Source organism: Lingula anatina, chromosome 1, assembly GCF_051362555.1.
Source record: "Lingula anatina isolate TDL-2025a chromosome 1, LinAna3.0, whole genome shotgun sequence".
NCBI classification, from domain to species: domain Eukaryota; kingdom Metazoa; phylum Brachiopoda; class Lingulata; order Lingulida; family Lingulidae; genus Lingula; species Lingula anatina.
In genome coordinates, this window is record NC_141767.1 from 26,060,400 (window position 1) to 26,076,290 (window position 15,891).

At 37.4% G+C, this 15,891-nt stretch overlaps 1 protein-coding gene across 4 annotated transcripts; it reads right to left on the reverse strand.

The window, feature by feature from the left end:
* Positions 1-164: 164 nt before the first annotated feature.
* Positions 165-15,768, reverse strand: LOC106158434 (uncharacterized). 4 transcript variants are annotated; one of them, XM_013534392.3, is made up of 7 exons: positions 15,619-15,768; positions 7,489-10,203; positions 4,502-5,976; positions 3,972-4,242; positions 3,419-3,591; positions 1,419-2,994; positions 165-934 (listed from the first exon to the last, which is right to left on the reverse strand). In XM_013534392.3, exons 2-7 carry the CDS (start codon positions 10,192-10,194, stop codon positions 926-928), a joined length of 6,210 nt encoding a protein of 2,069 aa, XP_013389846.1. In that variant the 5' UTR covers positions 10,195-10,203; positions 15,619-15,768; the 3' UTR covers positions 165-925. The 4 variants fall into 4 exon arrangements, with proteins under 4 accessions (XP_013389846.1, XP_086858792.1, XP_086858791.1 ...); XM_087002666.1 differs by lacking the exon at positions 15,619-15,768 and adding an exon at positions 12,365-12,433; XM_087002665.1 differs by lacking the exon at positions 15,619-15,768 and adding an exon at positions 10,809-11,089 and having other exon boundaries at positions 3,419-3,588.
* Positions 15,769-15,891: the final 123 nt, after the last annotated feature.

Here is a 15,891-nt window from a genome sequence, read left to right on the forward strand (position 1 = left end):
TTAGTCTAGATCCATAAGTATGTTACATTATATTTATCACATCATTTGACTTCCTGATAAACTGTGAACAAATTAACACTTGGGCATTTTTAATTGTTTTCAATGTTTGAAAGAACACTTTGAAACCATCTGTTAAACTATAACATACTCAAAACAAAAGCAGATAATTTTGCTACAAAACAGGTTGTATTTACAAGCTTTTTTACTGTGCACAAATGTGCCACTATGTAAACTGGAATATACAAACTATACACAATATACAATCTATGTTATACAAATCTACAGTATTGTCCACATATTCAACTTGATGACAACTGATCATCAATAACAATCACAATTAAGAACTTAATCTTTCTGCTCTTTCATCTGTTATGTCATCTTTTACCACAAAACAAAACCTTATAACATGTTTTTTGGTCATTTTCACATTTTTCTATCAAATAACTGTCAATAAATAACACCAGATGTGGTGTAGTTCTTACCATTAGGTTTTATCGGTTTTTGTCAAGAAAATTAACCACTCTTAAATGATACTTTTACCAATCTTGCAAACAAATCACCAAAAAGCTGTCACTTAATCACTTGTCAGAGATGTAATATTCATTGTATAAGCATTAATTATTTACTTAGATCATATCTATTGTATACAACTTCCAATAATCTTTTTTTTTAGGCATTAGTAAATATTATCTAAAATCTGTTATCTTGCTCTTGAATACTTTATATTGGTATGAAAGGTCACAATTCATACAGCTCTACCATACTAGGATCATGACAACTGATTTAAGGTACAAAACATTAACTGATGTCCAGTATGAATCAAAACTGTGCCAGACTCCTTTTTTACTATCTTCTGATTTCATCTTTTCCCCATCCTTTGCCTGCAACTGATGTTTTTGTCCAGAACTTCTGAACTAGTCATGCCCTACGGCACCTACAAAAGTAAAAGTATGTGTGAGACAGAAATAGTCACTATCCAAGGTGAATAACACGTATAATGAGTAAAAGAATTATATTGCAGGAAGTAAACCCAAAACCACCCCACAACACTCAGGTGAAATCAGCTGACAGTAGAAGGCACACAAGATATGCAAAACAACCACAAGAAATACCAGTAAATAAAATGAAAATTAGAGACAATACTCATTGGTAGCAATTATATGGAAACTGACTCATAGAGAAGCATAAAAACTTAATCAGTCTAAGGATAAAGCAGTAAAATCTTGAGAGTCTACAGTCCTGGTTTTCTTTGCAACAGCACATTTTTCTCCAGAGGCCTCTTGTAGTTTTGAACTGCTATTTACTTGAAGGTCATACTTTTTAATCACCTCTTTAAAGGGGCAACTATCAGTGCTACCATCACTTTCACAGAAATCTTTAGATGGAGATATATTGATATTTATAGTCATTCTGTTTACCTCAGCTTTCATTTCAGATGGCAGCAGCCTCTGCTCTAGTTCACCATAGCGCGTGTCTCCAATCTCAAGTTCCGGGACATACGGCTCCTTCTTCAGTTCAGCAGAGTAGTTTGGTAGCAGCTTGGAATAGGTGTACTTCTCCATAGGATAGAGTTGTTTTTTCTTGCGTTCACGTGTACTGTGGCGTGTTGAAACTTTATTTTTGGACTGATCACCTTCAGCAGCCAGTTGATCAAGATGCTGGATCTTGAACTTTAAAGCACGGACAATGGAACTGTCCTCTTTTTCTTGATGTTTTCCCCCTGGAGTCTCAGTCTGGTTTTCAAAGTACCTTTTACGTTTGGTGTAGTTCTCCCATTTTTGTTCTTCCTCCGTTGTTGGATTAACACTGCGCATCTCCAATTTCTGGGTCACTGTGGCTTGGACTATCATGTCTGGATCATTGGGATCATGAAAATGTTGCTTGAACAGTCTCACAGTGAAAAACTCGCAACATGTGGTGCACTGAACACACTGGGAGTTCTTCATTTTATACAGGTGAAGGTAAAGGTCCCCATCCTGAGAGCGCCCTCTCTGGTCATCTCTATGAACCGCATCCCTATGGACAACCTCTAAGGGTTTCTGCTTCTCCATGGCCACTGTACATGGCTTCACCTCCCCATCACAAGCTATGACACGCTGGACCTCACAGCTTTCACCCACAGAGGTGTCATCCAGAGTTTCAATTTCCATTCGATCCTCAGGGTAGAAGGAGTAACAGTGATCAAGTTTTTGCTTTTGGGAGTCATGCTGAGGAGAGTGGCTAAACTTTTTGTTTCTTGGAGACTGTCGTTTAGCATTGTGTAAATTCTTCATCTTTTCCTTTTCAATTCGGTGCCTTTCCTTCACCTCAACTGCTTTTAATTTCATGGCTTTTAGTTTCAATTTCTGGAGGTCTCTTGTTGCTTTTACAAGCTTCATTTTCTCTAATTCAGCCTTTCTGGGGCGTCCTCTTGGAGGGGTGATGGGCACTATACCATCCGGCAACATGGCTGGGGTTTTCATTTTTTTATCATTTTCATCTTGGTTATTTAGTGAAGAGCCTGAACTTTTTAATGCAATTCTCCCCCTGCCAAACCCTTTTTTAGATCTCTTCTTTCCTCTGAGTTTTACCTTAAGTGCTGTGTCTTGAGGTGTTGGTGGTAGAATAAACTTTTGAAATTCTGAACAAAATCCAGTGGTGTCTCCTTTAGAATCCAAAGATGCTTTACAATCTGTTGTTTGATCTCCCACAGGTGTATTTGTGCCTGTCAAACTACTAGGATCAATACCACTTTGGTCCATAGCAGGAGGCTCAAAACCACATTTTTCAGTTTCTTCATGATCACTGGAGTCGGATGCACAACTGCCTTGTACCAGCTGGTCATATCTAACACGTTTTCCACGTCTTGGACGTTCTAACCTGTTAGAGGGACAAGGCTCCTCTCTTTTTCTCTGCTTTTTGGGCTTGGTAATGTCAGTGGGTACTTTCTGGTTAGAGTCAGTAACTGCATCATTTTCCTCTGCTCCAGGATCACTATTCTTATCACCAGGTATACTGAAATGGAAAAAATATATGAAAATTTTAAGTTTTTGTAACGAAAAAAAATTGTTGATGTTATTTACCAACCACAGACTAAAACTGTCACTGTAAACTCCATGTGCCTGAAACTTTTCACTGTTGTAACAAAGCACTCCTGGTTCATACTGGTACGTGCCAAAATAACTGATATTCTCTGCTTGAAAAAATACACACTTCTTAAAAGAATTATCTACTTGTTACGTAAATTGGAAAGCAATCAGATATCTACCAGGGCAGCTCAATAATAATATTCATTAATTATTTAACAGGTCACTCAAAATTTAATCAATTTCAAGTTAGCCCATTTCTAGCTTATCCTGAAAGTTTTATCTAAATCTGCCCACAACTTAATTAGTTAGGCAGTTAACAAGCAAAGCAATAAAGGCAAAAACATGAATACCTAGATTTTGGTACTTCTGCAATAAGCACATCATCTCCCTGCAGTTTGAAGTGGATTTTCTGTTTCTTGGCAGGCCCAGCACCCAGCGAGGAGTTTCTCTTCCTTGGCACAACATCTTTCATTTCCTTATCACTCTGTCCACCCTGTTCTGAACTACTGGGCATAGAGACCTCCTAAAGAAATGACATGAATACAAACATGTTGATTACTTTAAAGATATAGTGGGTGCTCATCATTTATTTTTGACACAGGTACCAATATTATTTTATTTCTATTTGAGATTAATTTGGTTATTCTTTTTATCAAGAGCATTTGCTTTTGCATCTAGTAACTTTCTATAAAACAGAGAACCATGTTTACTTTTGTAGTTCATTTACAGCAGCGTAAAACAATGTCACCAGAATTATTTTTTAAGAACCACAAAACCACAAGGAAAAACATCCGGTGTTCAGAGTTTGCAGTCTGTTAATCCAACCAACATTTATCTGCTCTTCCCAAAGAAGTCCTTGAACATACCCCTAATGCTTTTAGTTAAGTTTCTGGATGACCTTACCTCATCCACTTTAGTATCATTGTCAAGTTTCTCATCCCTGGATGATCGATGTATTTTGGGCTGTGGGTTGACATAGAAACCAATCAGTTCTTCTGCTGTTGTCTTGGAAACTATAACGGTGCTCTTTGAAGGGGAAGCCCTGGCATATCGTATCAGGAAATCCCTCTGCATATCTGAACAATTCTTAATGGCAAGACCCATGGTAACACAGCGCTTCTTTAACAAACCAGTATCCTTGGCTGGCAAAGCCTGCTTGTGGATATCTACCAACCTGAAACCAAGCAGCAATTACCTCAACACACATCATTTCTATATTTACCCAGACAATCACTATACCACACCAAAACATGTTGAAATTTTTGTGCCAATTTCTACAAAGCACTTGAAATTAATGACAAGTTCATCAACAATGAACATACAGGGGTTCTGAAATAAGTCTTCTGAGGAATGAGGTTCCTCTGTAGAACATATCCAAGTTCTAAGCTCTTAAAAAGTGTGCATGAAATGTCTCACATAGACTATGAGCATACCTGACATGTGGCTCATTGTTGATCATGAGAGCAGGGAAGGTATTCCAATACATGGTCACAGTGGTCAGCTCGGGCACGCTACTGTCCAGGCTCGTCTCTGGGGCTGCATTCCCACTCATATCTGGGAACAGTTCCGTCTTGTCCAGCATGCCACTCCCGGCAGCACCAGCCAGTCCCATGTGGGCCTGGTCAAAGTTCAGAGCAGCCACAGTAGCACTCTGGGGTTGAGGACGTCTGATGGGGCTGCTCTCTGCTAGAGCACTGAGTAGTTTCTCTCCCAGTGGTGTACCAAGATTTGTTGAAGTAGGTACCTCACCTGCTGATGGTTTTACAGGGGATGCGTTGAGATCATTAAGCAACAAGTTCACGGTGTTCTGTGGTACACTAATGTACTCACTTGTTTGCACCTCTGCTAGGTCAAACAGCTGACCAGAGCTCCCTTGACTTAACACCCCTGTGACAGAACTGTCCACCAGGGATGTCTCCACTGAGGCTTGAAGTAGACCTGCAGAGGCCCCAGCAACAGGGTCAATTAGCACCTCTGCTGTGGAGGAAGTTGCTTTGTCTACTTCATCTTCGGTTTGGACAGAATCAAGCTTTTCAACGACAATTCCTGACAATGGTGCATCAATATAGGCAGGTTTCACCACGTTTGACCCCACTGGCAGTGCAGAAGTATCTACAACTGTATCAAGGATACTACTCAATGTCGGGTCAGTAGACATGAGAGCATCACTGTTCATATTGTTTAAGATTTCTTTGATTTCTTCAGCCGTTAAGCTTTTCAGAATTTCATCAATGTCCTGCTGCTGTTGTTGTTGTTGTTGTGGAATAGGTTGTGAGTGTGGCAACTTCTGCACAGGAGGAAAGCTTGCAGTTGTCACAGTCTCTGTGGTGATAAATGAGGTGTCCAAGGACGTATCAACATCTGATATAGGTATGCCTCCCTCGGACATCATATATAACTCATCCACTAACTCAAACACGTCCTCCTTTCTCCCTGGTGACAGTCCGCCAGAGTTGTTTTGTTGTGGAGGCAGGAGAGAATCAGTCATGGACTTTGGTGGGCTAGCTATAGCTGTAGAGGGCGCCACCTGCACTGTGCTACTAGTTGTGGCTGGTACCCACATTTTCCTGTAGAAGTCAACATCACCTGGGGCAATTTCATAAGCATTAGCATTCTGATTTTTATTCTTGTCCAGGTTGCGAGTTCGGCTTTTTATTTTCTTGGTTGCAAAATATATAAAGTGGTCCTGAAAGCTGCCACATATTTTAACCTTATTGTCAGCTTCTGCTTTTGCCTTGGCCTGTTTTGCAGCTTTTTCTTTGTTATTTTCCGTATCACTACTGTCAGATTTGCGAGGTTTCTTCCGTACATATTTCCTCTTTTTCCTCTCCCCTGAGCTGGCATCTTCAGGACTATCTTGAAGGACAGCATGGTCTGGACTGTGATCCTCTTTCTCCAATGGGCTAGCCTTTAAACAAACAAACCAAGAAATACTTAACTTTTATAACAGAGCAAATCCAAACAAACAGTAGAACTGATATATCAGTATTACATAATTTAAACTTTTTTATTACTATGGGCAAAATAGTTTCTAACCATATTACTAATTTACATAATGCATGCATTGCAAAAATATCTTGTACCTCACAGCCATCCTTCATCTTTTATTTTCAAAAGAACAAATATTTAAGTTACACATGAAGTCAAATCTTTTGCCACAAAACCTGAACATGATATAGTTTCAAAAGCATCACTTAAAGAAATACCAAAAGGCATCATCTCACATTTTTTTAAAAAAATAATATTGAACAGATATTTTCTATTTTCTTTCTGTGCTATATATAACCCTCATTTAAACATTTATTGCATGCACAGAATGCATCATAAATTACTTAGTCATTTGGTGAACATTTACAAACTGAAGGTGGATAAATAGGTCAGTTTCCAATGAGAAATATGAAAAGGTGAAAATTTACAGTTATTTTTGCTATATTTTGACATGTCAACTTTATTTAAGTTTTTTTAAGAGAAGTAGAAGTGGTTTATAAGAAAGTTTGTCAATTATTAACAACACCTTGATAAAGTTCACCTTTTGAATCACAAAAAGGATACTTATATGAACATCCTACCATCCACAGTTTAACTTGTCACAAGTTTGATCAGGAAAGAAAATTTAGGCGTCAAAAGCTATATAAATATTTGCAAGCTTGCTTAAAGGTTTAAGTGCCATTCCACACTTCTCTAGGTCTATACTTAACACAAAAGTTTATCAGCTAGGAAATGCTTACAGCCAGTCTTATCTGAATGGGTTACATGTCATGTGGAAATTCCACTATGTGTGCCAATCACCAAACAACTCTCTTCCCTGTGCAAACTTTCTTTTTTTTTATACAAGAAACTGAAAGCAATTTCCTTCGCACTAGGAGGTAATAAATTATACAGAAGTTGAATCTATATGCTAAGCTACACACTGATGAGCATTTATAAGAACATGCACCATTGTATAGAATTCAAACTACAGGTAATTCATCAGCTATTGTTATGAGCAGGATGTAAAACAAATGCCTGCCTGAGATAATTTTGACAGGTCAATTTTACTGCTTTAAGACAAACAGGGTGTGCAAAACCTTGACAGATTTAACAACAGCCTTACATGTAAATGTTCTAAGATTTTACTGCTTGTAATCAATATGCAGTGTAGATACTGAGGAAACCTGTGTACAACATGACTCATTTTAGCTGTGCTCACTACAGCATATAAAATTTTGCCTACTACAAAAGAGGAGGGTAGAAATTCCAGAGATTTTTGAAAAAATGTAAAATTTGCAGAGATTTTTGAAAAAACGTAAAATTTGCAATTATCAGAAATATCCTACAGACACACTACTTTATGGTTGTGTTAACTAGCTTTATTAGGTAAAGTTCATCTTCAGCAATAAAAGATAGAGAAAGAAAAGAGAAAAAGAGAGAGATTACATACCACTTCAGCAATGTCTTCCCCATCTAAACTTATGGCCAAGTCTTCCGTGGAGACCTCTGAGTGGACATCACTCTCTACTTCAGAGGCTTTAGACTTCCTTCCTTTCCTCCTCTCCCTGGGTTCTTTCTTTTCTTTCTTGGGTTTCTCTGGCAGGACACTATTGATAGCCACTTCATAGTAAGCATGCCAGCAATAGTCATGATCTAGCAGGGCATGGGAATGAAGCAATGCTTCCACAGGCATTTTAATATTCCTTTTGTCTTCACTTTTTGCTTTCCTTGGGACAGGGTAGCTCATGAAGGAAGCATATCTCTGTATTTTGCTGGGGGAGACCACCCCAGCTCCTGTAGCTGTGGACAATGGTAGAGCTTGACTAGTGTTACTGGACATGTGTTGGGAATATGCCTGCATTGAGGCAGCTGTTCCTGCTATACCAGCTTTGGTTAGGATTCCCTGAGGTGTAGTAGTAGTGGTGGTTGGGCCCAGCACACCACCAGCTGGGAGGATATGTGCTGTAGATGGAGTAGTTTTGGAGGCCTTGTGCAAAGCTGCACTGAACTGAGCCTGGGCATTGCTCAGTGCACCCAACCCTCCACTGAGAATGATCCCCCTCATAGGCTGGTGAGCTGAGGCTACAGGAGGGGTGGCCTGAGCCTGGGAAGTGAGAATGGGGGAAGAGCCCCGTGCCTGTATCCTAGTAATGGACGAGTTCACAGGTGTCACTGGTCTGGCAATAACCCCACTGGCATAACCTACAGATGTCACTGCTAAAGACTTAGAAATGCTACTTTCACCAAGGTCTGATTTTTCAACCCCAACTTCGGGTTTACTTTCATTTCCCAAGTCTGTCCTGGCAGAAGTGCTTGTTTGTACAGCTTCTCCTTTGTGAGTTTTATTATCATGCGTTATACTGGCTGCACTATGAGAGGAGCCGACTTCATCACCACATGCAGCTGAGGGCAATTTGTCACTGGTAATTAAATGTGAGGATCTACTTGATTTTATATCACTATCCTCCTTTTCTTTATCAGTTCTGTCACAAGAGACAGGATGTTCAACATCCTCGCCACCACTACCACACTGGTTAGTTCTCACATTAATTAGCTGACTTTCATCTGGCACAATACTGGGCAAATTAAAAGAAGCATCATCTTTTAGCAGATTACTTTTTTTACTGATGGATGAATCCAATGACTTTAAACCATCTTCGTGTGCATTATCCAGTGTTACTGCAGTAGATGGGCAAGATGAGCTTTTCATATTGTTCAGCTTAGTATGCATGCTATTGATCTGGCCCAAGGCAGAACTTACTGCTTTCTCCCCATCTGGCTGAGATTCTGTAGCTGAGGGGTTGGATGTTGAAGGTAACACCACCTTCTGGCCACAAGTGGTCGTCAGTCCATTATCACCACCAGCATCTGTCACTCTATTACCAAGTAACGACTGCCCTTGGCATAATTTATCAGGAAACACTGTAATTACTTTAGTACCTGCCTGAGCTGTTACTTTTCCTATATTTAGAGCTGCAGTTGAAATAGAAGTCTTACTAGACATTTGGATTGGACTAACAATCGGCCTTTGTTGGACTTTTGCACCCGCCTGTGTGACAGCCACTACTTTCTGCCCTTTGACTCCTACATTTCCCTGAGCCAAGGCCGACTTCACTGGGAGGTAAACCACCTTGTTACCGTTTGTGAAGGCCAAAGTTGTCTTTTGCTGCTGTGAAGCAGGCTTAGCTACTATGGTGGCCAGCTGATGTTTATGTTGTACACCAGGCAGTGGAGTTTTCACCATTTTCTGTCCATTAGAACTGGTAGTCACATACAGAGTTAGTGTACTGGGCTTAGCTGCCACTGTTACAGGAGAAGTCATTTCCACACTCGTTTCTGTCATCTCATGACTTTCAATTTTTGTTTCCTCTGGTGACCCAGGTTCCACACCAGAGTCGCTGTCTGGTGCCACTGTTGTATCACATCCCATTTCAGAGTCCGACTTGTCACTGCTGGGCCCCTTAGCTGATAATGAGTCCACAGAGTCCGATCCTTTGGCTATAACCACACTTTTCTGCTCTGATTGGTCTACTTCAGTCACACTACCATCACTATCAACTTCCCCTTTGTTAGTCCTTTCAGAAGTAGTAGTCTGACAATGGAATGCTCCACGTGTCAATGTATTGGGGCCTATCCCAGCTTGTGTTGCAGATACACATGAGTCATCTTCCAAATTAGACTGCTTGTCTGTATCCTGGTGATTAGTAGTCACATGCTCCACCTGTTTATTATTACTGTTGATATCACACACACTGATATCTAGGGCATTCCTCAAGGTTGGAAAATTCTGTGATACACTGGTTCCACTAGCACTGATGACCATTTTCTTTGTTTTAACCACAGTGTGTTTATGTTCAGGAGACTTCACATCTCCATTTGTTTTCTGCCATGTATTGTTATCCCATTTGCTTTCCTCGTCTGATGCACTGACCTCTCCGTTTGTGGTTTTGTTGAGGTTTTTAGTGACATCTACTGCAGCAGTCTTGATAGTCATGTCCTGTTGTGAATTGTTCACAATAGATGGCCTTGACTTTGCTTTCAATGTAGTGGAGTCTTTAGGGTCAGGACTGTTACTACTATCCTTGGCATCACAAAGCGTATGGCTCTTTAGGGCAGCAGCTGCAGCTAAGACATCCAGTGGATTGAACTCGTCCATTTCCTTTGTCTGGAAAGCAAAACAATACTAACTCATTGATAGGTCAAATCTCAAAACCTGTTATTTTGCAAAAAATTGCTGCTCAAAATATACACCTTTCCATCTTTTCAAGAATTTGGCTATAAATACTATATAGAGTGTAAACAAGAATACAAAATCCCTATTTATGTGCATTGAAAGTTGCACAATGGACTTATACAAAGGGCATTCCACTAGCATATAAACTGCTAACAACAAAGGCTTTACCAATATGCCTATATACGCATGATATATCCCACAGGTTAAAGCTATGCTATTGGCAAAGTGCCTGAATGAATTGCATACACACATTTTTATGTATTTACATAAGAATGAAATACGATCAGCTGCAGTTAGCAGTATAAAGTATCTAGGCTATTTCAAAACAAATATTATCTTGTAAATGAACCCCATGTTATTTTTTTTCTCTCACGAATGATCCACTTGGGTATAAAAATCTGGCTACATAATCTTTCAGTCTGAGATCCAATTCAATTCCGTAATGACTCTAAACCAGGCACTCCTACAAATTTAACTGCACATAGTGTGAACATGATGCAATGTTATCGTAGGCATGTATAATCAGATAAACACACCTGTTTCAATTTTGGTTTGGAGAGATTAACCAACAACCTTTCATTTGTATTTGTACTTATGTATTTCGAAATATCCATCACACAATAATAAACCTCCAGTCAATAATACTCAGCTGCTTAGATGCGACTTCCTGCACTATACATTTCCCACCTCATATAAATAGATGCCAGATGCTTTGACATGCACAGTACATGTCAGCTACAGACCTTTGCTTTTAAGTGATTAAATCTATGCACAAAGGTGGAGTGATAGAATGACAGATAGCATTGTAGGTTGACTTGCAAACCAGAAAATGTTTTCTTTTATAGACAGACTTATCTTACCTGAAAAAAAAAACTTAATACTGCATGGAAACAAGTATTATTAATCAAAATCCCCAAGATAAAATAATTGCCATGTACTGAATTGTGCTTTAACATTCAGTTTAAGAGGAAACTTGACCTTCCCAATGTACATGATATAAATCTTTTAAATGTGACATTATTTGCCTGCCCATAGTATCACTGCCTGGTTGGCTGGTTTATATACATGTTACTAAAATACTGGTCTATGGGAGACAGTAAGGTTAGATCTGCAGTTGACCGATGAATTTTCATAAGTAAAGTGAACTGAAAGAAGAGAGAGCAAAAGTTTCAGTCTAAACCTATTTTGCTCTTAAAAACAAACCTCAGTGAAAAATAAACAAGTGTAAATATAAACTTGGAAACATTATGCAGCCTTCACTTCATAAGCTGTTATTCTGGCAGGATGTGGTCTACACTTCCCAACCTTTGAGATTGTTCCAATGTCAGTGCAAAACGGCTCTATAACCAAGTCCACACTCATTATACATACCACACAATGCAAACATCCTGGTATGACTCAATTAAGGTTATCTGTAGTTATACAACCTTATAAGGAAGATCAATATTACTTGAATATAAAAAATATAAAACAGAACAACATTCAACAAGTTGAGAAAAGTTATAACAAAGAAAGCAGCCATTAAGCACACAGTGTGCACTTAAGTACCACAGAAAGCAAAACTTCATGGTATAACCTTCGTACATTTTAGATAAGCTTTGTCCAAAATGTGGGTCACCCGTTTCATTTGTATATAGGTGCCATAGTAATATCATGCATGTTTTCTTATAAACAAATAACAAACCAATTCATACACATAAAGGATACAAAGCTTGCAAACCACTCCTTTATGTATTGATTGTATGAATGTTACACCCAGTCTTCTATACAACTTGCAATATAGAGTCAACCTGCCTCTATATGTTACAAGAAATGATAATCAATATATATGGCTCTGCAACCATTATGTCACTGTCAATGTGTCATGCCACATACTTGTGTCTATAAATGCTGCACAGCATCCAACTTATGGCAGACAACAGTATTTTTGACAGCAGTACACAAACCAAACATTTTCAAATAATTAATGAGCATGCCAATAAATAGATAAATGTTATAAGGAACTTTAACAGTTTCCCCTTGGAGATTAATGGAAATAACAAAAAGTCTGCATTTAATTCTTTTTAACTGACTATAAACTGATTACCATTACCTGGTTTATGGATGAAGTACAAGAAAACATCTATTTCACAGTAATCTCTCTTTTAAAACGATGCATCCCCTGCAATATACATTAACAAGTTAATAGCATTAACTGCTGCATTTACAATCAATGCAGAGTTTGTATTATACTAACATTTACAGCATGCTTTGTGAATCATTTTCAAGATCCAATTTTCCTTGCTGATAATATTCAAATAGTGAACACAGCATATTACCTTATAGCATGCACCAAATAACTTCCCATCTTACTCAGATTTTGCAAATTCAGTGAAGACTGCTTCAGCTTGCCAATCAATATCTACTGTTAGTTCAGCCCTGAGCCTCGTCAACTACAGAAGACTTTTAACGAAAGAGGCAACCATTATTATATACAATGTGGACTAAATATATTTGCACTTAATGCAGGATGTAAATTGCAAATGGTTTAATAACTGTGTTTCCATGACAAACACTGCTATCAGCCAGCCTACTGTTACATATAGATGTGGGCCAATATAATGACTGCCATCACATATTAGTATGTATATATGGTGGTCTGGGATAAAATTGTTCATCTTTTGTTCAGTAAATGAAATTTATAACTAAGAATTTCATATCTGACAAAGTACACATAATTATGTAAATAAAATTATCATCAATATTTTAGAAAAATTTAAAAACATCTAAAATCACAAAAGTATCTATCTTGACTTTGGCATTTACCTTTTAAACATCTTATTAGAATCCTGTTAAAGTTAAATTATAACGACCTGTTATACCACCAAACTGTGATGCAATTAGGAAACAAAAATGCCACACTTGTCAAGCCTCCAATCATATAATTGCCATGCTGCAACTGTAAAGGTGATTTCTGAAACCACGAGATATCAATCAGAAACAGGTTTATTGAGTAATCAGTACAGGGTGAAGGCAAGGTAATAGCACTAGTTAATGGCCAGTTCAATCTTATCTTGTGATAAACAATTCTCTGCAAGGTACCAGTTTAACCTTAACTGTCCAGTACTTAATGATCACTATGAAATCAGTATGGAATATTCAACCGGTTTTCCAAATGATGGCAAAGGTTTCATTCTTGTGATAAAGTTGCATTAATTCACAAGAGGTTCATTAAAAAGGGTATTAATTTCTAGGAAAAAGCCACATCTTATATACTCAAGCCAACTACAGTTAACTGCCATTTAATCAAGCCACAGTTAAAGGGATAATAACTCTTCGTATGAGATCTATATTTCACAATAAAAACCTTGTGAATAACTCATAGAAATATAATATATTCTGTTTTACCACAAAAACAGCAGTTATAGCTTTTATTCTGATATCTGAACTTGTCTTTAGACCACGTGACCTCCATTGATGTCTATACTCTGTTAAAATCTCTTAAGAGATTTTAACAAAAAACCAAACTTTTTAGAAAAAAACCAGGGACTAACTTTGAATGTAAAAATGGATTCATTAACCATTGGTAAGTATGGGAAAATTGTTGTTTACTCCAGGAAAATTCATTTTTTGGCCGAAACGAAGAGTTATTATTGCTTTAACTATCAGGAATACTAAATCTTTCTTTTGACAATGCTATAAAGATATACCTAGCAAATATTTAACATATGGCGCAGATGTTTGCATTAAGAAATATGTAAGCTCTCTGCATTACTTATCTGTCTTCTGTTAATTAATAACACCCCTTGTGTCAAAATTTCTATTTTTTCAATTTCAATTGGAGTTATTAATTTTGGCATTTTCAATAAAAAGTATGCTTCTTTAATGGGTCTATGGTATTGATTCATCAATTTAACCACAATCAACAACCTCATGTACAAAACTAGACAAAAAATCACCTTTAAAAGGAAAACATCAGGTCTCTTAAAAGAGAAAAGTTATCTGCACTTCACTATATTTATTCATTGCAATAATACGAACTAAAGTTTTATTATAAGGAGTGGTTTATTATAATTTATAAGGGTTATGCATGTACCAGCCAATGCCTTGATTGCCTATACTCATGGATGTACTGCAGTAGACCCTTTGTAAGAGGAATACATGTGATACTGTCATCAACAACTCGATCCCAATATTCAGCAAAAAGTGCATAGGTGTTGAAAAATAACATGCAAACCCACAGAAAATGGTGAGTGGGAATTCTGCTAGTAGTTTATTATATGGCCATCGGCAACTCATTCATTTATCACAGAAGGGATCCTTTATGCACATACCTTGACATATGAATAAATTTTAATTGCCTTTAAAACTGTGAAATTTTCACTTAAAAGAGTAGCCTTACTCCACAAATCCATCACAGTACATGAACTGTTATCGAGTCTGGTCAATCTGAGGCAAAAGTAATGCACACAAGCACCCCCCCTCCCAAAAAAAAAAAACAATTATATAACTCATCTGGGGACATAATAAAAATTCATATAATAAATACAAATAACATGTCAAACTCAGAAAATAACTGATTAATATTCACATAAGAAAAGTTTTACACTACCTGCAAAGTCATGAATTTAAGCTTTTAAGAAACAATATCTTAACTTGTACAGTTAAAGGGGTAACAACTGTTCGTATGATATATTCCATATTTCACTAAAAATACATTGTAAACAACTGGTAGAAATATAATAAAATCTATTTTACCACCAAAACAGTGGTTAACGCAATTTATTCTAGAATTTGTGCTTGTCATCACATCATATCATACTATCCCATAGATGACTACACTATGTAATAATCTCTTAAGAGAATATTACAAAAAACCAAACTTTTTAGAAAAAAACAGGGGTTAACTTTGAATGTTGGAATGGATTAATTAACTATTGCTTCATATGGGGAAATTATCCATTGTCCCAGGTAAATCCATTTTTTTTTTTACAAAATGAATAGTTGTTTTCCCATTAAACAAACATCAATGCAAATATCCAATAATGATACGTACTTTGCATATGTACAATGTAAGTTTGCAATATTGAATAATATTGTTATTATCAATCATAATAATTCATGTGTACAAAAGGGAGGGCTTCCAATGAACGCAAACTGACACACAAGCATTTTACTTAACAATACATCCCGGTTCAGGATATCCTAAGATTTAACTGTGAATTAAAACAAACCTGCATGCACGACACATGCACCCCACACGCACAGGCACGTTTGACCTACTTTTTGACCAATCTTCTAACATTACTAGTAATATTTACATATTTTAATTTCAAAGAGTCACCATTACATCGCATAAAAACCTACCTTATATTTCTATTTCTTATTGTTACGATGCATTATCAGTCACAAACGTTGCAATATTATGAGAACATTGCAGACGGATTATATTTTTACCCGCTGGAATGTCCGCCATCTTTCAACGTCATGTGACCCGCGAATGCCTCGTTGTGAAACAAATTAATGGGTTTCTTTGTTGGGATATTTTTAAAGTTTTGTGAAATATTTAGAAAAAATATTAAATGTCATGGCTGTCCTGGTGACAATACTCATTGCTTTCAATATTTCTGTCAATTAATT

Excerpts from the sequence above, each read along its gene's own strand:
- LOC106158434 (XM_013534389.3), bottom strand. The coding sequence starts at position 10,886 with ATGGATATTTCGAAATACATAAGTACAAATACAAATGAAAGGTTGTTG. Across the intron at positions 4,243-4,501 it reads AACAATGAGCCACATGTCAG|GTTGGTAGATATCCACAAGC; the intron begins GTATGCTCATAG and ends GCTTGGTTTCAG. Across the intron at positions 3,592-3,971 it reads ATGATACTAAAGTGGATGAG|GAGGTCTCTATGCCCAGTAG; the intron begins GTAAGGTCATCC and ends TCATTTCTTTAG.